Raw genomic sequence first — 24,785 nt, 5'->3', positions numbered from 1 at the left:
CAGATGGCTGTGCACCACCATGTGGTTGCTGGGAATTGAACTCAGGACCTCTGGACGAGCAGTCAGTGCTCTTAACCACTGAGCCATCTCTCCAGCCCCTCCTCTCAGCTTTGTAAGGCACAGATGGGGTGATTTTTTTTTTCATTCAAAATAAGCTAGGGCAGATCTAACATGGTGGGCTCCACATTGCTCTTTGGATAAAGAGCTCACTGTAACCCAAAGACCCTCTTCATCCTGACTCCTGTTGTCCCCCCTCCTCCGGTTCACAATTTTATTTGAAGTCAACCTTCCTCCCTGCTTGGGTTTTGAATTAAAGACTCTTCTAGGCAGCAAAATGAGTCAATCTCAATATTCACTTGATTTCCTATCACTCAGGGAAGTTTTTTTTAAAAATTACCTGATGGGGTCTGGAAAGATGGCTCAGAGGTCCTGGGTTCAATTCCCAGCACCTACATGGTAGCTCACAACCATTTATAACTGTAGTCGTATAGGATCCAATGCTCTCTTTTGGTATAAAGATACATAAGCAGACAAAACTGTGTATACGTTAAATAAATAGATAAATAAATGAATAATCTTTTTTAAAAATTGCCTAATGTACCCCAGCTTGAAACATGCTGTTGTATTCAATAAGATTTATTTTATTTAAGAGTGTGTGTGTGTGTGTGTGTGTGTGAGAGAGAGAGAGAGAGAGAGAGAGAGAGAAATGTGCACTTGATTGTGCACATTGAGTGCAGGTGCTCACGGAAAGCAGAGACATCAGAACCACTTGGAACTGGAATGACAGGCTGTTTGAGCTGCTCAGTGTGGGTCCTTGGAATCAGACTCCTTATGCAAGTCCAGTTTATGCTCTTGACTGCTGAGTCATCTCTCTGGCCCGTTTTATGCATTTTTATCCAGTTTCTAAAAATTGTTTTAGACAGAAGGATAAATCTGGTTGCTAGTACTCCATCCCAGAATCTCGTTTCTTTTTGTTTTTCAAAGTGTAACACTGAGCCGGGCGTGGTGGTGCACGCCTTTAATCCTAGCACTTGGGAGGCAGAGGCAGGTGGATTTCTGAGTTCGAGGCCAGCCTGGTCTACAAAGTGAGTACCAGGATAGCCAAGGCTACACAGAGAAACCCTGTCAAGAAAAAAACAAAACCAAAGTGTAACACTGTATCTCTGGTTGTTGTCATTAATTTAAAAAAATTATGTTTCTTTATGTATATGAATGTTTTGTGTGTGTGTGTGTGTATGTATATCATGTGGATGACTGGTCAGAAGAGGGCATTAGTTCCCCAGGAACTGGGTTTGCAGCTGGTTTTGAGCCACTCTGTGGATGCTGAGAATCAAACCCCCATCCTCTGTAAGAGCAACAAGTGCTCTTGAATGCTGAGCCACCGCTCCTACCCCTGTTGCCATTCATTTAATTCCATAAACATTGATATTTTTAAAACCTCATTTTTCTTTCAGTTTTTTTTTTCTTAAAAATTTTTTTATATATGTATGTGTGTGTATCTGCATGGGTTTGTGTGTATCATATCCATGCAGTAGGCTGCAGAGGCCAGAAGAGGGTGTTGGATGCCCTGGAGTTGGAGTTACAGGCAGTAGTGAGCTGCCCACTGTGGGTGCTGGGAACTACACTCAGGTCCTCTTGAAGAGCAGCGAGTGCTCCTAACTACTGAGCTCTCCACCCCCTACTCCCTCGGGTTTTGGAGAAGACTCTGTAGCCTACGTTGCCTTCAGACTTGCTCTGAACTTCAGGCTGGTTTCAGATTTCTGTAGCCTCCTAATTTCTGTGATTACACACATGCCATGGTGCTCAGCCAATCTTCTTTCTTGTTAGCATAATGGTTGCTTTAAAATTTTAAATTTCATTTTCAGTAGCAAATAAAGTTTAGGAATAAAGTAATTAAGTAGAATAGGCAGAGCCAGTTAGAGCACCCAAAAGACACTTACTTTACAGAAAGTGGGGCTGGTGGCAGAAGGAGCCAGTAGCTTGTATAGGTTCATAAATCATATGATAAAATTGTAATTATTACATATTAATAAGGTATATGCCATTAGTAGATACTACTTATAGCTTATGCAGTATATGAATTTTCCATAACTGAAGAGAAATTCAACAGTATTCTGTTTGTTTGTTTGTTTGTTTGTAGACAGGGTTTCTCTGTGTAGCCCTGCCTGTCCTGGAACTCACTTAGTAGACCAGGCTGGCCTTGAACTCAGAAATCCGCCTGCCTCTGCCTCCCAAGTGCTGGGTTAAAGGCATGCGCCACCACCGCCCGGCTTTCAACAGTGTTCTTAACTGTCTTTTTCTTTATTTCTAGGTTTAAATAGTTGAGTAAAATTACGCTGGTGACCATGGCTGAAGGAGGATTTGACCCCTGTGAATGTGTCTGCTCTCACGAACATGCTATGAGGAGGCTCATCAATCTGGTGAGATGAGCGCAGTTCCCAGCTGCTCTGGACTCTTCCTGGCCCTGTGAGATCAGGGTCTCTTAGTTATGTTTCTACTGCAGTGGTGGTCATGACCAAAGGCAGTTAGGGGAGGGAAGGGATTATTTCAGCTTCCCCTCATGAAGTTGAGGCAGGAACTGAAGGAGAGGCCACCCTTGCACCCCAGGTCTTGCTTATTAGCCCATTCTCCTAACACCCAGGACCCAGCCCAGGGGGCAGCACTGCCATGGTGGCCTGGGTCCTCCCACATCAACCATCAATCATAGAAATGCCCCACAGACTTATCTACAGGCTGATGCAATGAAGACAGGTTGGTTCTCTGTTGGGGTTCCCTCTTCCCAGATGACCGTGACTTGTGGGTAATAGAGAGGAAACTAGCCAGCACCAAGGTTAATAGAGGATTTTCTCCAGAGAGTCACTAAGAAGTATCTGATAGTGGAGACTCTGTGGTCAGTTACGACAACGATAAAACACTTGCCAGTACTTGTTTTATTAGAGATGAAAACCAATTATTCTCTTTATTTCTGTAGATTTCTTTTAAGGACATTGGCCATCCTGCAGTGTTGACCACAATCATGTTGAGCCTGTTGTGTTCATGCTGGGACAGATCATCGTTTTTAGTTATGTGGAGCTTGCCATAAGTCACCCCAGTAAGGAGCTCTGTAGAGAGCATTTCTAGGTCTAGTAAGTTATTTGACAAAGGCATAACAAAATTACTTTTTTGATCTGGGCAGTGGTGGTGCAACATCATTAATCCCAGCACGCAGGAGGAAAAGCTGACCTGGAACTCGATCTGTAGACCAGGCTGGACCAAAGCTCACAGAGGTCCATCTGCCTCTGCCTGAGTGATGGAATTAAAGGCATGCACCACCAAAGCCTGGCTCCAAAGGCAGATTTTAAATTAAGAAATTCGGATAGTCTTATTGATCTGTGTAGTATGATTTAACTTAGAGCATTTTAAGACTCTCCTAGTTCCTAAGCGTAAAATTAATACTGTTTATATCAGAGTGTGTACTTTTTACAGAAAATTGAGCACTATTAATAATAAAATACTTTTTAAAATGTATTTAGGGATCATACCCAGGGCCTCACGTACAATAGGTAACATTAACATTAGGATGGGAAGGCCTTCCTGGCCTGTAGGTGGCTTTGGCTGAGGCGCCATCTCTGTGGAGCTGCTTAAAGAGGCTGGAGAGGAGGTGCTGCCACTGTGGACAGCTCCTAAGGAACAGCTTCTTCAGTGGTATTTTATGAGAGCTGTAGACTGAGGTAGGAACAGAGATGAGCCACCATGGACAGCTCTTGTGGGGCAGCTGTGATGGATGCAGGCTGAGATGTGTCACGGTGCTATCAGGAGCACCATTTTTAACAGCTACTGTAGGGGCATCCTAGGCTGGGGCAGGAAGGAGGGGCCTGCTGCTGTTTAGATGGATTTTGAAGTTTGCAGCTTAGGGACTACAGTCATAATTTTATAAATAAAACACAGATATGAGCTGGAGACAGGGTTCAGTAATTGTGTATTTATTTTTCTTTCAGAGGACCCAGGTTCATTTCTCAGGTTGTGAGGCAATCATGACCACCTGTAACTCTAGCTACAGTGGTTCCAACACCCTTTTCTGGTCTCTACAAGCACCTGCATTCACATGCACACACCCGTACCCAGACACACATACATGTATTTAAAAAAAATAAACTCACGTGATTGAAGATAATGCTCAACAGAATGCTGCCTGTAAGAAACTCACCTGTGAGGACACAGAGTAGAAGAGAAATGAATGATGACATATCAAGCAAATGGGATCCAAAAGCAAGCAGGAGTGGATTAAGTATAAACAGATTTAAAGATAAAACATGTTACACAAAGGAGGTTATTATGTATTGATAATAGGATCATTTGTCAAAAATGATGAATTTGTATGCACTGAGTAGGAACACCTAGTTTTATGAAGCAAACACTGGTAGAAAATAGGGAGTCTCAGGTTGCAGTGTAATAGTGGGTAACTTCAGTAACTTTGTAAAACTAGAAAAAAATTGTAAAGCTCTATGTGGAAGCACAAAAGACCCAACAGTGGCCAAAACAATAGTTAGAGGCATAAAAGCAGTTTCAAAGCATTCTAGAGAGCCATTGTAGTCAGAGCAGCACAAGCAGACACGTGGACCAACCAGGGAAGCACAACTTGAAGTCATAGTCTTCTGTTAACTGGTTATTAGCAGAGGTGATAAATCTAACACGTGTAGATTAAGGGAGCCAAGGAGACAGCTCGCCAGTGAGAGCAGAGCATGGCTGCTCTGAGAGAAGCCCCTGCCCCAGCACCACAGGGCCGCCCATGCACAGCCATCTGTAACTTGAGTTCTCAGGCAACCTCTATGGGCACCACATGCACATGCTCCACAGACAGACAAGCAGGCAGGCAGGCACACACACACACACACACACACACACACACACACACACACATTTTAAAACAATTAAGAACCCTTGTATAACTTCTTATGGAAAACTGATCTCCATATAGAGAAGATCAAAAATAGGCATTTATCTCACCAAACAAAACAAAACAAAAAACCAAATTTATTTGTCTATTGATTGATTGATTGATTGATTGATTTTATTTTTTTAGAGGTTTTGGTTGGTTGATTAGTTTTGGGTTTTTTGAGACTTCTCTGTGTAGCTCTGAGTGTTCTGAAGCTCACTCTGTAGACCAGGCTGGCCTCAAACTACAACATGCTGGGATTACTGTAAAGCCTAAAATGTATTGAAAACTACTGGAGTTGAAATTAGGGGACACTGTAGGGGCTGGAGAGGTGACTCAGTGGTTGGGAGCACTGGCTGCTCTTACACAGAACGAGAGCTCTGTTCCTAGCATATCCACCTGTAACTTGGTTTGACATCCTCTTCTGACCTCCAAGAGCACCAGGCACACACATGGTGCACACACATGCATGCAGCAGAACTCATAGACATAAAATTACATTTTTTTTAAAATTAGGGAAACACTTAAAGGAAATGGCAAAGGCAGATATTTTCTGGATGACTTCAGAAGTGGGCTGAAGAAATGGCTTGGTTAAGAGCACTTACTCTCCCGGGGGCGGGTGGTGGTACACACCTTTAATCCCACCACTCAGGAGGCAGAGGCAGGCGGATGGCTGAGTTTCAGTACAGGCAGGGCTATGAAGAGTGACCCTGTCCAGAAACAAAACAAAAACCCCACAAGAAGAGAAAGATTTTATTTTGTTTATGAATATATGTGTGAGTCTGTGTTTGCACAGGTGAGCTCAGTTCTCACAGTTTCCAGCAGCAGGTGTTGGGTCCTCTGGAGCTGGGTGGTTGTGAGTTGCCCAACATGGGTGTGGGCTCCAACTCTGGTTCTGTGAAAGAGCAGGAAGTATGCTTACCACTGAGACATCTCTCCATCACAAGTTTCAACAATTATAATGAAGCTTTGTTACCTTTGATTTCTAAATTGATGAGATTTGTTCTTAGCATAATTTAAAAATTATTTAAAAAGTTACAAATATAGAAATCTTGGGTGGTCCCCTTTTTATGGACATAAACATTAATCAGGTTACTGTATTTTCACTGCATGTCTAAGTTTTAGTATAAAGAATGTAAACTTGTTCATTCATTTTACTATCAACCTACAGTGCTGGGTTGTTGGATGTAAAGCACGCAACCGTCTGTTATAACTAGCGTTTCAGAGCTGTTTGCAACTGCGATACAAATAATGCCCAGACCGGGGTGCTCAGGAATTTAAGATCCCTCTCCTTTCCTCCCTCCCATATCCCTAGATGTGTGAGCATTGAACATTTGTAATTCAGTTGCACTTTGGGAGTTGCATATGTTTCTATTTGTTTGGGGGATGTTTCAAAATTTGTGTGTGTGGGGGTGGTTAGAAACATTTTTTAAATGGTGGCTGGCAAGATGACTCAGTGAGTTGCATAGCACAAGGACCTGGGTTCAGATCTCAGGTACACATAGAAAACCAGGCATGCTGGACTGTGTCTGTCACTTCCTCCCCAAGCTGTGCCATGGGGACAGAAAGTAATGGGCCCTGCAGCATCACTGTGGACTAACCTGGTCAAAAAGTTCCAGGTTAGAGCTGGTGAGATGGCTCAGCGGTTAAGAGCACCAACTGCTCTTCCAAAGGTCCTGAGTTCAAATCCCAGCAACCACATGGTGGCTCACAACCATCCATAACAAAAATCTGATGCCCTCTTCTGAAGACAGCTACAGTGTACACACATATAATAAATAAATAAATCTTTAAAAAAAAAAAAAAAAAAAGCACTGGCTGCTCTTGCGAAGGTCCTGAGTTCAATTCCCAGCAACCACATGGTGGCTCACATCCATCTGTAATGGGATCTGATGCCCTCTTCTGGAGTGTCTGAAGACAGCTACAGTGTACTCACATATATAAAAATAAATCTTTAAAAATAAAGCTGAATTGGAGAACAGTAGAGACCTTGTGTTATCGTCTGGTCCCAGTTATGCAGGCATGGGCAAGCAAACGCATGCACCGTCACACACTGCACCAATCCTCACAATGGACTGTCTCCCTTCTTTCTCCCAGTGTAATCCTTTAGGCTTCATTTATTAAATCCTGTCTGTCTGTCTGTCTGTCTTTTTTGAGACAGGGTTTTACTATGTGGCCCTGGCAGGCCTAGAACTTGCTGTGTAGGATAGGCTTGTCCCCAGTGCTGGACCTAAAGGTGTGAGCCACCCTACCTGGCTTGTGAAATGCTTTCTAAAACAAGGTGAATGAGAATAGATGCCCTGTGAGTCCTTTTCAGCTGAAGTATATGCTTGTTGTGTCACATGCAGTTTTCTTTACCGTATAAATGCACAGACGACAATACCACACCATGGTCTAAGTCGGCTTTTAACTGAAGGCAGAAGTAGCACTAAAGCTATTTCCTTATAACTAGCTACTGTGGGTTTGGGTTTTTGCCTTTTAATTTATTTCTTTACAGCCAGGAAAAGCAAAAAGCAGCCTTGAGAAGGACCTTTTCTGTTTCCATTGAAACTGCTCGTTCTCTCTCTCTCTCTCTCTCTCTCTCTCTCTCTCTCTCTCTCTCTCTCTCTCAGTTGAGTACACTGTAGCTGTCTTCAGACACACGAAAAGAGGGCATCAGACCCCATTACAGATGGTTGTGAGCCACCATGTGGTTGCTGGGAATTGAACTCAGGACCTCTGGAAGAACAGTCAGTGCTCTTGACCGCTGAGCCATCTCACCAGCCCAGTAGTTCTCTTTTTAAAGATGTATTTGAAGGTGGACCATAGTGCTGCATGCACACCTTTAATCCCATTATTTAGCAGGCAAGTGGGTCTGAGTTTGACACCAGCCTGGTCTACATGGCAACTTCCGAGCCAGCCAGGGCTACATAGTGAGAATCAGTCTCAGGAAAAAGAAGAGAAAAGGAAGGAAGGAAGAGAGAAAGGAAATAAATAAAATAAAAATTATTTTAAATTGCCAGGCAGTGTTGAGTACACTTTTTTAATCTTGGCCCTTGGGAGACAGCTGCTGGCAAATCTCTCAAGTTTGAGGCCAGCCTGGTCTACAGAATGAGTTTCAGGACAGCCCCTACTACTCCCAAATTTGTTTTAAGTTTTTTTTTTTTTTTTAGGTGTGTATGTTTGAGCTGTGCATGTGTGTTTGTGTGTGTGTGCATACAAAGAGGTGTGTGTTTAGGTCTATGTTTGAGCTGTGTATGTGTGTTTGTTTGTGTGTTTTGTGTGCACAGGGATGTGGAGCTGTCTTCTGACACTGAGTGTCATCTTCATTCCCTTCACTTTATTTTTGAAGATTTAATAGGCTGGGTAGTGGAGGTGCATGCCTTTAATCCCAACACTTGGGAGGCAGAGTGAGTTCCAGGATGGCCAGGGCTACACAGAGAAACCCTGCCTTGAACAAAAACAGAACAACAACAAAAAAAATTTTTTTAAAAGATCTTAAAACATTTTAAAGTGTGTGTATGTATGTATGTGTATGTATGTAATGCATGTATGTTCATACACACATGTATATATGTGTGTATATCTATACATAGTATATAAGTATATATTACACATACACATAGACACACAGAAAACATACACGTGGGAAGGTTGGTTGATTCTATTCTTAAGACTTAAGAGTCTTGTAGACTTGTTTCCCCTTGGAATAATCTTGAGTGTTCAGATGATTCCTTTTAGAGTCTTTTTTTTTTTTAAAGGTGTGTTTATTTTATTTATGGGTGCACTATAACTGTCTTCAGACACACCACAAGAGGGCATCAGGTCCCATTCCAGATGGTTGTGAGCCACCATGTGGTTGCTGGGAATTGAATTTAGTACCTCTGGAAGAGCAGTCAGTGCTCTTAACCACTGAGCCATCTCTCCAGCCCTCCAGCCCTCTTTTTTTTTTTTTTTTTTTTTTTTTTAGATTTATTTATTGAATGTATATGAGAACACTGTAGCTGTTTTCAGCCACAACCAGAAAAGGGCATCAGATCCCATTAGAAATGGCTGTGAACCACCATGTAGGTTCTGAGACTTGAACTCAGGACCTCTGGAAGAGCAGTTGGTCCTTTTGGATTCTTTTTTTTCCCCCCTCCTTTTGGATTCTTAAGGATTAAGATATATATCTCATGGCTAGGTGGTGGTGCATGCTTTTAATCCCAACAATTGGGAGGCAGAGGCAGGTGGAGCTCTGTGAGTTCGACGCCAGCTTGGTCTACAAAGCTAGTTCTAGGACAGCCAGGACTACACAGAGAAACCCTGTCTCAAAAAAAAAAAATTAACAATATATATATACATATATATATATATACATATATATGTATATATAATATGTGTGTGTGTGTGTATATATATATATATATATATATATATATATATATATATATAATCTTACATTAGTTAAGATCTTTTTACTTCCATTCTGACTCAGCAAGACTGAGCATCCAGAGGGTAGCTTGCAGAACAGTCTGTTGGTTATCGCAGCCCTGCTTAGATGAGCTCGTACTCTGTGTAGAACACGGTGATTACAGTGTTACTGGGTTGTTACTGCGTCTCACTTGTGTTGTCTGTGCTAATCCCTGATGGTCCCTTGGTAAGCAGGTAATTTCCTGTCCCCATGAGAAGAACTGAAGCTCGGAGGGGTCAGGTAACCTGCCTGCCCAAGCCTTGAAACACGAGAGTGGTGCCTAACCTGTCATTGTGTGGCACCCGTGCCTAGCCAGCTCAGCAGTTGTTCTGCAGGCTGCTGTGCAGTTGCAGGGTGGGTTACTGAATATGTAAGAGGGTGTCATTCAAGAGACCAAGCTGAAAAGTTACTGCTCTTCACTCCAGCCTTGGGGAGGTAGAGACAAGGAGGATTGGAGTTTATGGTCATCTGCTATGTTTGAGGCTAGCATGGCCTACATGAGAACCAATCACAAAATAAAGGGCCTACAGAGATGGCTCAGCAGGTTAAGCGCACTGGCTGCTCTTCCAGAGGACTGGACCTGGTTCATTTCCTAACACACACGTAGTAGCTTACAACCTTTGTAACTCAGATGCCCAGTCCTGACCTCTGTTGGGCACCAGGCATATATGTGGTGCACAGACAAACCTGCAGGCAAAATAAAAGATTTGCTTGTTTATTATGTGGTGCTAGTAATTACATGCAGGGCTGCATGCATGCTGAGCTAGCTCCAGTGCTGTATTCTGTCGATCCACCCGGCACCTACCCACCCCGTGCCCCCCAACCCCCATCACAGTCTGGTTGCCCTGCCGTGTTGGTGGGTCGGTGGCTAACTCTCCTCTCTGTTGCTGCAGCTCCGGCAGTCCCAGTCCTACTGCACCGACACAGAGTGCCTTCGGGAGTGTAAGTACCAGCGGCGGGCGGCAGGAGGGTGGGCCTGGGGCACAACACGCAAAACCCGTTCATGTAGCCAAGGCTGGCCCTGAACCTCTGATTGTATGACCTCCACCTCCCAAGGTGCTAGGATGTTAATCGTTTATCATCATGCCTGATTAGTTTATTTTAAGGAAAGTGGTTCTCCAGTGTATACTTGGTGCGTGATAGACTCAAAAGTGTTTTGTCTGCCTCAAATGCGGTTATGGGCTCCTCAAGGAAGACTCACTCCCACAACTCTTGCTGCCATGGTGGTAGTACATGCCTGAAATCCCACGTGGAAGGAAGGCTGAGGCAGGAGAATGGTGCATTCTAGGCTATCTTGTGCTACATGTCAAGACCCCATGTTAAAAAAAAAAACAGCACAACTCTTCCTTTATAACTTCTTCAGCTAAAAAAATAAGTTAGTGGGAGACCAATAGGGCTTAAAGGGGTTCTAGGCTTCCAAGGGCAGAGTGTGGGAGGGAATGCATGAGAGGGAATTTGTGAAGGAAACTTACAGTTTTCTACTGTACATCTCTGTCTTCAGTAAAGAATTTATATTTCATCTTTAGACAGAAAGGCCTGTTCATGGGAGTTTGCCTTTAGTTTGCTATTTCTAAATTGCTTCCAGCACAAAAAGTTGTTTTTTTGTTTTGTTTTGTTGTGTTTTGTTTTTAATTGAAAAGCATACTTGGGGCATTCTGAAGTCTCCTGCACACACGGAGAGCTTTGGTTGTGGGTTATGTTGTTGTCACTTACAGTGGTCCTGGTTTTCTAACCTTGGGTCTTGCTCAGACTGAGCAAGTATTCCATAGCTGCCCTACATTTCCAGCCCCAGATTACATTTATTAATAGGTCAGTGTTTATATTTAGCATCAGGCGCAAGTGTGCGTGTGCTCTCTCCTCTCCCTCCCTTCTCTCTCTGTATGTGCTTGTGTGTGTGTGTGCTTGTGTGTGTGTGTTTATGCAGGTCCTCTCAATTCTGCTATTTTAGCATATATGAAATCCCAGATTTGACCTCCAGCACTAAATATACCAATATACATATGTATATATACATATCTATATATACAGACCTGCACACCTATAATCCCAGCACTGAGGAGGCAAAGGCTGAAAGGGTCAGAAGTGCCAGGTCAGTTCCTTGCTACTCAGTAAGTTAGAGGCCAGCCAGGCATACATGAGATCTTGTCTCCAAAAAAAATCATTTCCTCAGTTATTCATAGAACCAACTTCTGGAGAGGTCTAAAACAATGTAAACATAAGCTAAAAGGATAAATGGTAGAGAAGTATTTATGTTCCTCTCTGCAGACTTTATTTAAGCTTTGACATCAGTCAGTGAATATAGTTTGGATTTTTAAGTTCTAAGTTTTGATTCTCTTGCATGTTTGTTAAAGGCACCAATAGTTTTTCTCTTTGATAATTCTCTGCCACTTTATATTATTTGTTTTTATTGAAACTTAACTTTTGGCCTACATCTCTCTCTGTCTCTCTCTCTCTCTCTCCCCCTCTCTCCCTCCCTCCCCCTCCCTCTCTCTCTCCCTCTCCCTCTCTCTCTGTTTCAAGACAGGGTTTCTCTGTGTGGCCCTGGCTGTCCTAGAACTCACTCTGTAGGCCAGGCTGTCCTAAAACTCAGAAATCTGCCTGCCTCTGCCTCCCAAGTGCTGGGATTAAAGGCGTGCGCCACCACTGCCCAGCTATTTATTTGTTCAATTACTTATTTATCTTGAGACTGTGTCTCTATAGTCTTGGCTATACTGGAGTCTATTACATAAACATAAACCAGGATGGCCTTTAACTCATAGAGATCTGCCCTCTGCTCCTGCCTCTTGGGCGATAGCATTAAGTTCTGTATCAATATATACAGCTGTATTTATTATGTTGTGATGTGTGTTTGTGTGTGCAGAAGCACCTTTGTGCTGGTGCACATGCCATGTATACACACATGAATATGGATGTCAGGCGTCTACCTCAGATGTCCTTTTTCATAAGCCTTCCACCTTTTTTTTTTTTTTTTTAAAAAAAACAGGGTCTCTAAGTGGGATTTTGGGGCTCTCTGAGTCGGCTCAGCTGCTTGGTCAGCTAGTGATCCCCAGGGAGTGATTCCCCGTCTTCCTTTCCCCAGCACTGGGGTTACAAGTGTGCCCCATGCCCTCCTTCTTCACATGGGTTTTGATTGTTTGCATGACAAGCACTGATTGCTGGAGCTCCCTACCCAGCACAACCCTTGACATAATCTCCTATCTTTTCTGTTTCTAGACAAAGCCTTTGCTTATCTACTCAGAACCTGTAACTGCTCAGGCTTGCAGTTTTCCAACTCTCTAGCTATTATTTCCCCCAGTTCTAACTTTCCAATTACTTTGTCTTCAACCACTCTGTTTTCTTTATCCCCCGGCCTCATGAGCTCATTCGCTGGAGCTGTTCCTTCCCTACACTCCCTTGATGACGTTCTCAAGTCTCATGACTCATGATGTGTGTGCTGGTGACTGTCTTGTGGACATGTCCACTGTGGTGTTTCATAGGCAATCTCAAATCTTCAGAATTGGGCTTCTGGTAGCTCTGTCACGGCTGCTTTTCCTCCTTTGTCTGTTCTGTAAACGACCCTTGGCTCTCAGGCCTGTCCTTTATATCTACCTTCAGGATGTAACCAACACTCTACTTGATAGCACCTCGTTCTGCCTCCTCTCTGTTTACCACCTCATATCTAGGCCATTATAGTAGGGTCTGTTTGTTTGTCTTTCTGTCTATTTGTTTGTTTGCGACAGGGCCTTACCTATTTGTACCCTTGGCTGGTCTAGAACTCACTGTGTACAACAGGCTGACCTTAGATTCACAAAGAATCAGCCTCCCAAGTGGTGGGATTGAAGGCGAGTGCCACCATGCCCAGCCTTGCCTGTTCCTAACTCCCTCCCAGTTTAGCTCCCTGCTGCTGTTATTCATAACACAATTGGCTTGAACAAGTAAGAGTTTGCTTTTGGCTTCTTTTCACCTAAAACTTTTCAGGGGCTTTCTGTTTGAAGCACACTTGAAGGTCCTTGTTCTGACCTGTGAGTCCTATGCTCTGGCTGTGACTGGCTGCTTCTGCGACTAAGTCTCTCTGGTCTCCACGTCTTGCCTGGCTTCTGAACCTCACTCCAGTTGCAGGAGTCAGCAGTAAACACATCCCATTGGCTCCTGACTAAGATTGCTTCCAGCTGCCTCTCACTCTGCGTTTGCTATATAAAAAAACAATTTGGTTGTATGAGGGGGTGGGGGTGGGGAGCCAAGCTCAGATCTTCAGGCTTGGAGGCGGTGCTTTTAGCTGCAAAGCCTTGTCCTGCTGGCTTCACTCTATCTACATTTTGTGGACACTTTTCCCTTCTCAGTGGTACCACCCTCTGCTGTCCCGTGTCCAGCCATTATGTATGTAGAGACTGTCTTACTTGGACATCTATGTCAGTCTTGGTTCTCAGCTCGGTGAAGGCAGGGGCACTTGGAGGCAGACCCTTCTCCCTTCCAGATCCCCAGCATCACGGCAGTGATCTCCCTCCCTCCCTATTTCCCAGTCTAGATCTAAACCCTGCCGCTTTGGCACCTTCCTCTAGCCCCTGCATTTTATAGTTACCAGTGGACATGGCTATTTCATTACAAAAGGTGGCCATCTGAAGAACAAGTCTAGGTTTTTCATACAACCACTTTTAAAGGCAGTTCAGAGGTTTGTCTGAACATGAAGAACGTTTTAGGGCTTTGTAGAATATTTTTCAAAAACTGTTGTTTCTTTTGGTGCTACAGATCAAACCCAAGTCCTCAATGCACACTAGGCCAGTGCTCCACCACCGAACTGCACGTTAGCCTGTCTCTGTGGTCTCACTGTGTGCCTAGTGGTCTCAGTGTGTGCCTAGGCTGGCCTCAAACTCACTACCTAGCTCAGGATGGCCTTGTCCTGCCTGGCCCACTGTTCCTGACCCCCTCAAATTTATGTGTTTAATGCCTCAGCAGCATTCTTTCCATCTCTGCCTGCTGCTGCTGTCTGTTGCTGCCTGCTGCTGCTGCTGCAGCACTAATTGTGTCCTCTTCGCCTGCTGTTTTGTTTTCCCTCTGGCCTCTTTGGGTCTCATATACCAAATTTACTTCCTAGAATGGCACCATAATTATTTTCTAAAATTCAGCAAACCAGGAGTAAGCAGCACAGGCCTGCTGTCTCAGCATTCTAGAGACAGACAGAGTTCAAGCCAGCCATGGCTACATAGCCTGGTTACAGGATATCTCAGTGCAAGCAGGACCAGCAGGATGGCCCAGCAGATAAAGCTGCAACTTTGATGATCTAAGTTCAGGTTTCTGGGACTCCCCCCACCACACACTGTGGGAGAAGAGAACTAACTTTCTCAAATTGTCCTCAGACCTCAGTGTGTGTGCTTGTGGCATGTGTGCTTGCACACGCGTGCGTGTGCACACACACACACACACACACCTTTAAATTTTTTTTAAGTATTACTGTCACACACCTCTCCATGACCTCCGCAGGCATTTCTCTCTTTACAGGATATTTAAGACTTTCCACAGCTCAGACTCATTCCCAGCAGACCTCACGTGCACCCGTGGTCCTCAGGACTCATATACAGCAGACCCACCTCCAGCAGCCCTCATGTGGCCAACTGGATGATTGACAGTAGTGTAAATGAGCCTTAAAACTGATAGCCGACCCCCACAAATTATTTTCTTGTCTCCCCAGAGGGTGCCATGGCATGTTTCCCTTCTACATCCCACAGATAAATATGGGTGTGGGAGTTGAGGGCTTGCCCAACTTGCTGGAACCCATGGATGGATTAGATCACCAGCACTCAAAGAGGGGGAAGGGAAGAGGGAAGGAGAGAGAGGGGAGAGAGGAGAGAGATAGAGAGAGAATATGAATATCTTGCATCAAGCCTTGAAGGTCAGGAAAATCATGTCTATTTAGACTCTGAAGTGGAGGGATTTTGGTGCCTGCCTCCTCCCCCCACCCCCCACCCCCGTTTGCCACATGCCATTCTGGGCAGTGTGTCATTCTGCTTTCATGTCCTGCCTGTCCCTGGCCTGGTGCTCCCCTATGAGGTGATAGGATGTTTAACTTTCACAGATAAAGAAACCAAGATCAAATAGCCATGAGATGGTCCCTGCTCTTAGAAAGTTAATGGCTTAGGCAAGCTATTCCTTCAACTGAGAAATGCTATGATCCTTTGAAGAGGCGGCAGGACGATAGCAGAAGTAGTGGGGTTGTTATAGAAGAGGGAGGCAGAGAGTAAATGGGAGACTGGCTGTTGTGCTGGGCAAGGTGGAAGATAGGGGGTGGAAGGACTCCTTCCAGTACTCCCTGCCAGAGAAGTACTGAATTGGTGTTACATCATTCTCATTTGGAAGGCTTAAAAAATTATAATACTAGCCCACAGCCCTCTACTGCTCTGAATCAGATGGTCTGACACAGGGCCTCAGAATCTGTGCTGTAGGTCACAGGTCTTCCTGATGATGTGCAGCCAGGCGAGGGAAACTCTGGCTGGAGAAGAAGTGAAGTAACTAGGAAAGATAACGTTGGAGAGAGTGAAGCCTAGAGAAGCAAGTCCAAGTCACCCCAGCAAAGGTCAGGCTGGCGTCCTCAGAGCTCGATAGGCTTAGTCACTGGGTGGGTCAGCAGAGATGTTTGTGTTTCTGGTGTTTTGGGGTGTGACAACACATACTTGTCTGGCAGTTAGAGGCAGGAAAATCAGGAGCCTCGGCTACCCTGGAGACCTGAGGGTACTGGATAACGGACTGACCTGTGTAAGAGGAAAGTTCAGTCCTGTGGCTTAGCTGATAAAGACGCTTACCTGAGTTCAATCCCGGGCACTCACACAGTGGAAAGAAAGAACCAGATCCTGAAAGTTCTCCTGTGCCCCTCCATGTGTTACTCCACAAAAATCAGAGTAAGTGTAATAGAAATGTTAGATCCCCACAGCATATAGAGTGTTGAAGGGAACAGGAGACGTGTGCTGTGGGGTTTGGGTGTGGCGAAGTGGTGTACTGCCTGTCTAGACTGGTAAGGTCCTGGGTTCAACACCCAGCATCCAAAGCAGAGGAAAAGAGACAGTACTGGTAAAGCATGTGGTTTGGCGACTCCTGCCCCACTGAGTTAGCTGTTGCTCAGAAAGTGACTGAGGTTAGGACTAGACCACATTCCCATCTGCCTCCTCTTGTACCAGCTAAGTCCTTAACATGACTGCATTTCAGTTGCTAGAACTTTGGCCTCAGTACTGCAGGTTGGGAGTGAGCCTGGGCCTGTGGAGCCTGTTACAGTGTGTGAGCTTAGTTTCAGCATCCTGCCTGGGTAGCTGAACAGGATTTTCCCTGATGCAGAAAAACCAAAACTAGCTGTCATATTGACAGGCCATTTCTGAAATCTGCTGGGATTTCTTTAAATCTGATCTCTAATTTTAGTTTCTGAAAACTGAGCTTTTTTGTTTGTTGTTTTGTTTTGTTTTTTTAGAATTTTTTTCGTTTGTTTTGCTTTTTATTATTTGGACATAGACTTAGTATCTAGCCTTCACTTGCCTGGAACTCTCTATGTAGATGAGGCTGCCCTAAGACTCCGAAATCCACCCGCCTCTATGTCCTGAGTTCTGGGATTAAAGGCATGTGCCACCATACCTACTCTTGGGTATTCTTTAAAATTCTTGTAGATTTATTTACGTATGCACTGCCTGCATGTACATGGTGTCTGTGGCGGTCAGAAGAGAGTGTTGGACCCCTGGAAATAGACGTACAGGTGGTTGGTTGTAGGCCACTGTTGTGGGTGCTGAACTGAACGAGGATCCTCGCTCTGCAAGAGCAGCAGTGTTCTTTACCCTGAGTCGAGTCTCCAGCCCCCCATTAGCTATTCTTGATCTGGCTTCTTTACTTCAGCAGGTCTACGCATTTGTGGTTTCCTAAGTCCATGGTCCTTGCAAATCAGTGCAAAACTGTTGGGTGTGTGTAGGGCATGGTGTGTCACAGTGATAAGTGTCCCTGCCTGCTCCCAGCGCTCAGGACTCTGTTAGCACAGATTATTACTGCACGGGGCTGGACAAGTGCCTCTGTGAGGCGTATACACTTACTCTTGCAGAGGACCAGACTTGCTCCCATTTCAGATGTGTATCTCGCAGGGTTTCAGTCAGGATGCAGTTTGGCTACAGATGCTTTTTCTGTTCGTCCTTAGTGCCAGGACCCTCCAGTGACAGTGGCATCAGCATCACTGTGATCCTGATGGCCTGGATGGTGATCGCCATGCTCCTCTTCCTTCTGAGGCCTCCTAACCTGAGAGGCTCCAGCCTCCCTGGAAAGCCCTCCAGTCCTCACAGTGTAAGAGCTACTCCTGACCCTTTGTGGGTGGTGGGGGGGGGGGGTGTTTGCTTGGACTGAAATACAGAAATTATTAAGAGGAAGACTCAATTCTCGGACTGAGTCCTTTCAGTGTAGTCATAATGAAATTCTCAGTCCCCAGTTATCTTTTGTAGAGATGAACATTAAAATAAAAAAACAGAGTTAGATGTGGCTCATATCTGTAATCCCTGCACTTGGGAGAGTGCAGCAGGAGGATTGCCACAAATTCTAGGTCACCTTGTACTCCAAAGTGAGATCTTGCTTCAGGAAGGGGATGGGTATCTATAAAGTTACACAGCATCCAGGAAAAAAAGTTGGGCTGGAGAGATGGCTCAGTGGTTAAGTACACTGACTGCTCTTCCAGAGGCCCTGGGTTTAATTCCTAGTACCCACATGGCAGCTCAGAATTGTCTCTAGCTCCGGTTCTGGGGCATCTTACACCTTCCCACAGGCATACATGTAGGCAAAACATGTACACAAAATAAAAATAATTAAGAAAAACAGTTTTCAGACTAGGATCATGTAGTGATATGTACAGTAAAGCCTTTCTGTCCGGCTTTAAATGAGATGTTGCTGCACCTGCGAGCAGCGCCATCCATCAACAGGGATGGGGCTTAGTTTGTAGACTACTTGCCTAGTGTGTGTGAAGCCCTGCCTTGGGCTCAACACCTCATAAACAGGGTATAGTGCACACAGCTGTAATCCCAGCATGGGGAGGTGGAGGTAGGACATCAAAATTCAAGATCATCCTTTGCTACATAGCAAGTTAGAGCCTAGCTTGCTTTCCTATGGAAAACCCTGTCTCCAAAAAACTTTTTTCTTCGTGATGAAACCACATGTTGGAACACGAAATTACTCTATTAATTCTGTTGCTCAGCCTTCTCAGTATGCAGCCTTACGGTGTTAATGTCAGATTTTTTTTTTTAAAGATTTATTTATTATTATATGTAAGTACACTGTAGCTGTCTTCAGACACTCCAGAAGAGGGAGTCAGATCTTGTTACAGATGGTTGTGAGCCACCATGTGGTTGCTGGGATTTGAACTCCGGACCTTCAGAAGAGCAGTCGGGTGCTCTTACCCACTGAGCCATCTCACCAGCCCAATGTCAGACTTTATAAGTAGTTCTTCATATGAGAGGAAAGCAGGCATAGCAGTGAGAATTGGCCTGCACCGTGGAACTTTTAGGAGGAGAGCGTATAGACATGCTGTGTGCTGGGCTAGCTAAGAATGGCTTTATTGGCACACACACGGTCTCATTTGTGGTCCAAGGCTAGCCTCCTCTACACAGGGAGACTCCATCTGTCTTAGAGGAAAAGGAGAGAAAGCTTTAGTGTACTTTAGGCTTTTCTTGGAAAGGGGACTGTGCCTTAAGAACCTTGCAAACATAAAGTGTTTCTTTCTTAGCCTCTCCCCATGCCTTACTCTGTGTATACCTTTGTTATTTTCATGTCAGGGAACAATTTCTCCAATGTTTAGAGAAAGAAATCCAACTTAACCTGACTTAGAAGCCATTACAAGTGACAGACCTTATTGGTCCTAGGAACAATAGTCTCTGTGTCCTAAGCAAGGAACAGAAAAAAAAAAAAAAAAAAAAAACAGACAACAATAGAAAGGCTGCTCACCTTACAGAGCATGCCGGCCAAGTAACTAAAGCCTCCCTGGACATCCTAACAGCTCCATCCCTCCCCCTTTGAGATGAAGTCTCACAGTACGACCCAGATAGCCTTGAACTCATTTTGTAGCTCAAGCTAGCCTCAAACTCTTGATCCTCCTCTCTCAGCTCGTATAGTTTGGCATCTTTTCTTTTAGCGCAGGTGCTTGCTATTGCAGGTTGCAAAAAGCCAGTGTAAAGGTGATCAAGTAAGTGGATTTATTGGTTTTTTTTTTTTTTTTTTTTTTTTTTTTTTAGACAGGGTTTCTCTGTATAGCCCTGGCTGTCCTGGAACTCACTTTGTAGTCCAGGCTGGCCTCGAACTCAGAAATCCACCTGCCTCTGCCTCCCGAGTGCTGGGATTAAAGGCGTGCGCCACCACGCCCGGCGCTGGATTTATTGGTTTTACACACCAAAAATTCAGTTAGGTTCAGTGCTGAGAAAGTTTAACAGTATGAAGCAGACTGTGCTCATACACAACGGTAACCCCAGCATATAGGCTACCCAGCAAATCCCCAGTGTCTCAGAAAAGAGAAAAGTTAACCGTGCTATTGTAAACCCAGTTTCTGGGCTGAAGCTCTATAGCTCAGTGGGTAGAGCACTTGACCAGTGTGCACAACTTCTGAGATGCATGAGACCCTGTCTGCATACATGCATGCATGCATCCATAGCCAGTCTCGTCCCTCTTCCTACAGGCTCCACTGTAAGGTGGGCTTCCCTTACAGCAGGAGGATGGTTACCACAAGCACTGGAGTCATATCCTGGTAGACATTCCATAGTGAGAAACAGACGTCTCTGCTTGTGAGTGTACTGCACTCAGCCAATCACATTATGAGAAAGATTGACACTCCCTCAAGGTGGCTAGGATCATCCCATTACTACTGCAGCTTCCCTTCCATACCACGGGCAAGGATGGGGCAAACCCTGCCGAGCCACCGTATTTACCTTATGCTCTCCATGTAAACCCACCAAGACAGGACAGATTTAGTGCTGCATGGGTGGGGACAGGTACTATGCCCCTTCGATACTCATGGGATGTGTTAATGTCTCTTAACTCATTCTCTTTTAATGCCAGGGACAGGACCCGCCAGCCCCTCCCGTGGACTAACGTCCTGGTGTGGGAAGCAGCAATGGTTTAACACCCTGCACGACCGAGCGACTGAAGACGACCAGGCACTAACTGTCTCCTTTTCCATCTGCAGTTTGGATGGTATTGTTTTCATGAGCTTCTAGAAATTTCACTTGCCAACTGCCTTTTGCTTCCTGAGTTGCCACCGTCCTTATTTACAGTATCCCTGAGTAAATGATTCTATTGAAAAGTTGAGGGCTTTGTTGGTTGGCCTAAGCTTAAACATTCCACTCGTTCTCCCTGCAACCCTGACTAGAACGTCTGTGGTGGTTTCTGGCCCAGCTGAAGGAAAATTGAGATTTCTGCATTTAAGTATTTTAAGTGGGTTTTGATAGATTTTAATTCTTTCCATAAGGTATTTATTTGGGGTTGTCTGGTGTGAGTGACAGAGCCACACTGTAGTTACTTTACTGGCCCTTTTCTGTAGTCCTTGGGACAGTGAGCATTTTCCTCACAACCTCCAGCTGGCTTTATGGCTAGAATACGGAAAGCGAACTGGTTGTTTACTGATTTTTTTTTAATTCCCATTAAAATTTTCTGATGTTAAGAATACTTTAAATAAACATGATTGATTAATATAGTGGTTGGTTTAGAATCCATTTCGTGTCATTGAAAGCCACTGTATGCTAGCCTTCCTCGCCTCACGATATTTGTTCTTCAAGTTGAGTGCCTCTTCAGCAAGCTTCTCTTCCAGTCTAACCCTTCCCTGTTAAAATCGCCTGTGTGTGGGGCTGGCATTTTAACACCCGTGACTTAAATTCATACCTTTTTTTTTTTAATTAAAAAAAATGAATCTTTTGTTGCCTTCTGACTTATGAGGAGAAGAGCCTTTAATCTGAGGTCTTGGTTTCTTCCAAGGGAAAGGAGGAGAATGACAAACGAGAATATTTTTGTCACCTCTCAGCTCAGTTCTGTTTAGCAGTAGGATGCAGATGCATTGGAGTTGGAAGGAGCGTTGGTAACTGAGATTTTGAAATGTGTTTAACCAGTCAGAAGTTCAAAAGCAGTGAATACAGACTGCATCAAACAGGCCTGGGCGGCCTGGACGCCTGGACTCTCTCCTCCTAGGAATCACTGCAGGGGATTTGTCCGGACCAGAACATATTTTGTTATCAAGGTAAAGGCTGATCCCTTCTTGGGCAGTCTAGGCTGTCACTGTACAGAGCTGAGAGACTATTTGTGTGAGCTAAATGAACTTCTACCATACTGCACCACGACCTGCCCTGTGACCCAATTGGGTAACCTGCCCTTTCTCCCAAGCAGTGGTTATCAAGGTCTGGCTGTAAGCATTGTTAAGGGCATCTCTTTGTCCCGTATGGTAATCCTGGCTACTTGTGCTCTTCCTGGTTCCCTTGGCTTTGTACTCAACATTTAAACAATAATATAACCACCTCTTAGCTACTTGTGTTTCTAAGGAGTGACTTAACCAGGTAAGTTAAATTCTGAACAAATTAACAACACACGGTACAGGATTCCTCTTTTGCTGTGGCCACCCAGAAGTCTTACCCGCTTAGTAGCCTGTAGCCAGTTTAACACAAAAAGCCAGATATGGTAGCAGTCTCAAGACCAGACGAGGCTACATAGTGAATTTCAGGTCAGGTTTGGCGAGGCATGGGAAGACTTTGTCTCACAAAGGAAAAAAAATGGGGTGAGGGACTTAACCTGAGCAAAACTGGAATGGCCTCGAGTGGATCTAAAGCTGTAGTGTTTCTTCTCCTGCCCTCAGCCTTTGAAGGCTGCACATATGTCCCAACAGTGCTTTCTAACCTGCTGATGGCCTCACACAGTCTGCCTCACAAATAGCTGAGACTTCACCTTGGATTAAAATAAAAATGGCGAAGGGTAGAAAGAAGGCTTGGCAGTTACGAGCACTGGCTGCTCTTCCAGAGGACCCAGGCTCATTTCCCAGCCACCACACGGCAGCTCACAGCTGTCTGTAACTCCAGGGTATCCAACACCCTCACAGAGGCATACACGCAGGCAAAAGACCAATGAGCATAAAAGAAGAGTAAATCAATTATTTTTTAATGGAGACAATGTGGATACAGAACATCTAGTATTAGAGACCTGGAAAAGTATATTTTTATTCTGGGTATTCATTTCTACCACGTGCACTTACGTCTAAATATCATAGTTTTTCCCTATGTAACCCCCCTATTACGTTAGTAACTCAGCACCCTTTTTTTTTAACCTGATAAAGATTTTACTTTCTGACATAGAAATGGCTTAGTTATGTGTTCATCAGAAGTACATATGAGCACAGTTGTACAGAAGGTTCCATCAAGACTTGTGTGTGTGTGTGTTTGAGACAGGGTTTCTCTGCCTAGCTCTGGCCTCAAGCCCAGAGATCCACCTGCTTTTGCCTCCCTGGCTGAGATTAAAGCCATGTGCCACCACCACCTGGCCTGACCCAGGCGTTTCAGTGCTTGGTAACAGTTGGATTTCTTTGAGAAGTACTTGGCCTTGGGTTTTTACCTTTAGTCTTTGCTATTTTTGTTTTCTTTGGTAATTTTTTCTATATTCCTAAGGTGATAATATCTTGCATAAAATATTATTACTAACCCAATTAATAATTTGCTATTCTCTTCCTTAAGTGTCTACATGTGGCCCTTTAAGCTAGCATATTTGTTCACCATTATTTGGCTTGCAAACATTCACTTGCTCTGTAGCTAGAATTCTCGTAAACTAAAAAGAGAAAGCTTACAGTCTTGACGTTAGGCCGTCCACGCCACCAAGAGCAGTCACTTGAGAGCTTCTTCATACTGTTTCATACAAAATCTAGTAGTTTTGCTTTTCTGTTTTCCACATTGGGAGTATTTATAGCAAAAGATTTTATCATGTACCTAAACACTATCCCATGCCTAAGAACTCATGTTCTAACAATGTACAGGGGTTCTCCAGAGTCGCCACTGAGTACTCTATGAGACAATGTGCAGGGTTCTCCAGAGTCGCCACTGAGTACTCTATGAGACAATGTGCAGGGTTCTCCAGAGTCGCCACTGAGTACTCTATGAGACAATGTGCAGGGTTCTCCAGAGTCGCCACTGAGTACTCTATGAGTACTGGGAATTGTCCCATGCTTCCACTTAGCGTTTGTGATACTGTTTATGGAATTACTAATATCTTAGACTTCTAAAGGACTTGTGGAAGTCTGTCATTCTAAATGACAGTTTGTCTTCAGTGATTTTTTTTTTACTGCAGTTTGATCAGCTCACTTTAAAACACAAAACAGCAACTTGAAGATGGAAAATACAAATGGTTTAAATTTTGTTGTTGCCATAGAAAATAGGGACAGTCTTAGATTTCTCAGTGAAGCACCCTGTGTATCATTACATGTCCAGTGATTATTTTGTTAAAGGCAAAGGGGTCATGTGATGTACTAAATGTAATTTGCTGTTTCTCAATGTTTAAATCATGCCAAACAAATCAGCCCGTGCCATCTAGCCTGTGGTGTTAATCTTCTACTGAGGACTTGGGTTGGGGTTAAGGGCTTGTACTATGCACTTTTTATTAATGAATAAATAGAAAATGTTAGTAACACTTCGTTTTCTGTTTGACTTTTGTGGAAAAAGATACCCTCTACTTGATTAAATGTTAATACCATATATATATAATATTTTTAGGTACAACTTTTCAACTCAAGATGTTTCCAAGAAATAAGGAAAATATTTAAACGATAGCTCTGGGTGAAGCCCAGCTGTTAGGGTGTCCTCATGCATGACGCTCTGGGTCCTCTCACCCACAGTTCATAAGCCAGGCACGGTGGGATGCATTTATAATCCCAGCACTTGGGAGGAAGAGGCAGGAGAACCAGGACTCCAAGGTCACCCTTTGTCATAGCAGCTTTGAAGCTAGATCTCCTGGGATGCAGGAGACCTTGTCAAAAATTTAAAACAAAGCTAAAAGTATAGGGTCAGTGTTCAGAAGAAAAAGTTCTAAGAACCTCTAGGAAGTTAAATTACATTTCTTTAGTTATCTTTTTCTTCCTGGAAAATGTCAAGCAGACATTCTCTTTGATGGAGTAATACACAGTAGTATTTATTTGAGCAGACATTTGTACCCAGAGCTATACTGCACTAAAATCACATAAAGGTAAAAATTTGCTTTTACTCCAACATGGAATGTGTACAGATACAAAAGATTTGGGGGAGGGGGGGTCCGAGACAGGGTTTCTCTGTATAGCCCTGGCTGTCCTGGAACTCACTCTGTAGACCAGGCTGGCCTCGAACTCCGAAATCTGCCTGCCTCTGCCTCCCGAGTGCTGGGATTAAAGGCGTGTGCCACCACGCCCGGCAAGGCATTCCTTCTTGACCACTAGTAATTGTACTCAAGGGCCGGAATTAGCTGATACCGAAG

At 44.2% G+C, this 24,785-nt stretch overlaps 1 protein-coding gene across 10 annotated transcripts in view; it reads left to right on the top strand.

Annotated features, from left to right (window-relative positions):
• The window catches only part of Smim14 (small integral membrane protein 14), a 90,306-nt gene extending 66,337 nt beyond the window's left edge, over window positions 1-23,969 (top strand). For all 10 annotated transcript variants that reach the window (NM_001376971.1, NM_001376972.1, NM_001376973.1 and 7 more), the window contains 4 exons: window positions 2,312-2,420; window positions 10,241-10,289; window positions 17,485-17,627; window positions 20,376-23,969. In NM_001376971.1, coding sequence (NP_001363900.1) covers window positions 2,346-2,420; window positions 10,241-10,289; window positions 17,485-17,627; window positions 20,376-20,408 — 300 coding nt within the window. In that variant the 5' untranslated portion in view covers window positions 2,312-2,345 and the 3' untranslated portion in view covers window positions 20,409-23,969. The remainder of the gene's footprint in view (window positions 1-2,311; window positions 2,421-10,240; window positions 10,290-17,484; window positions 17,628-20,375) is intronic.
• Window positions 23,970-24,785: the final 816 nt, after the last annotated feature.

The sequence above is a fragment of the Mus musculus genome, chromosome 5 (genome assembly GCF_000001635.26).
Source record: "Mus musculus strain C57BL/6J chromosome 5, GRCm38.p6 C57BL/6J".
In the NCBI taxonomy this organism is placed as follows: domain Eukaryota; kingdom Metazoa; phylum Chordata; class Mammalia; order Rodentia; family Muridae; genus Mus; species Mus musculus.
Note: the sequence above shows the minus strand (reverse complement) of the source record. Positions and strands in the feature narration are given on the sequence as shown.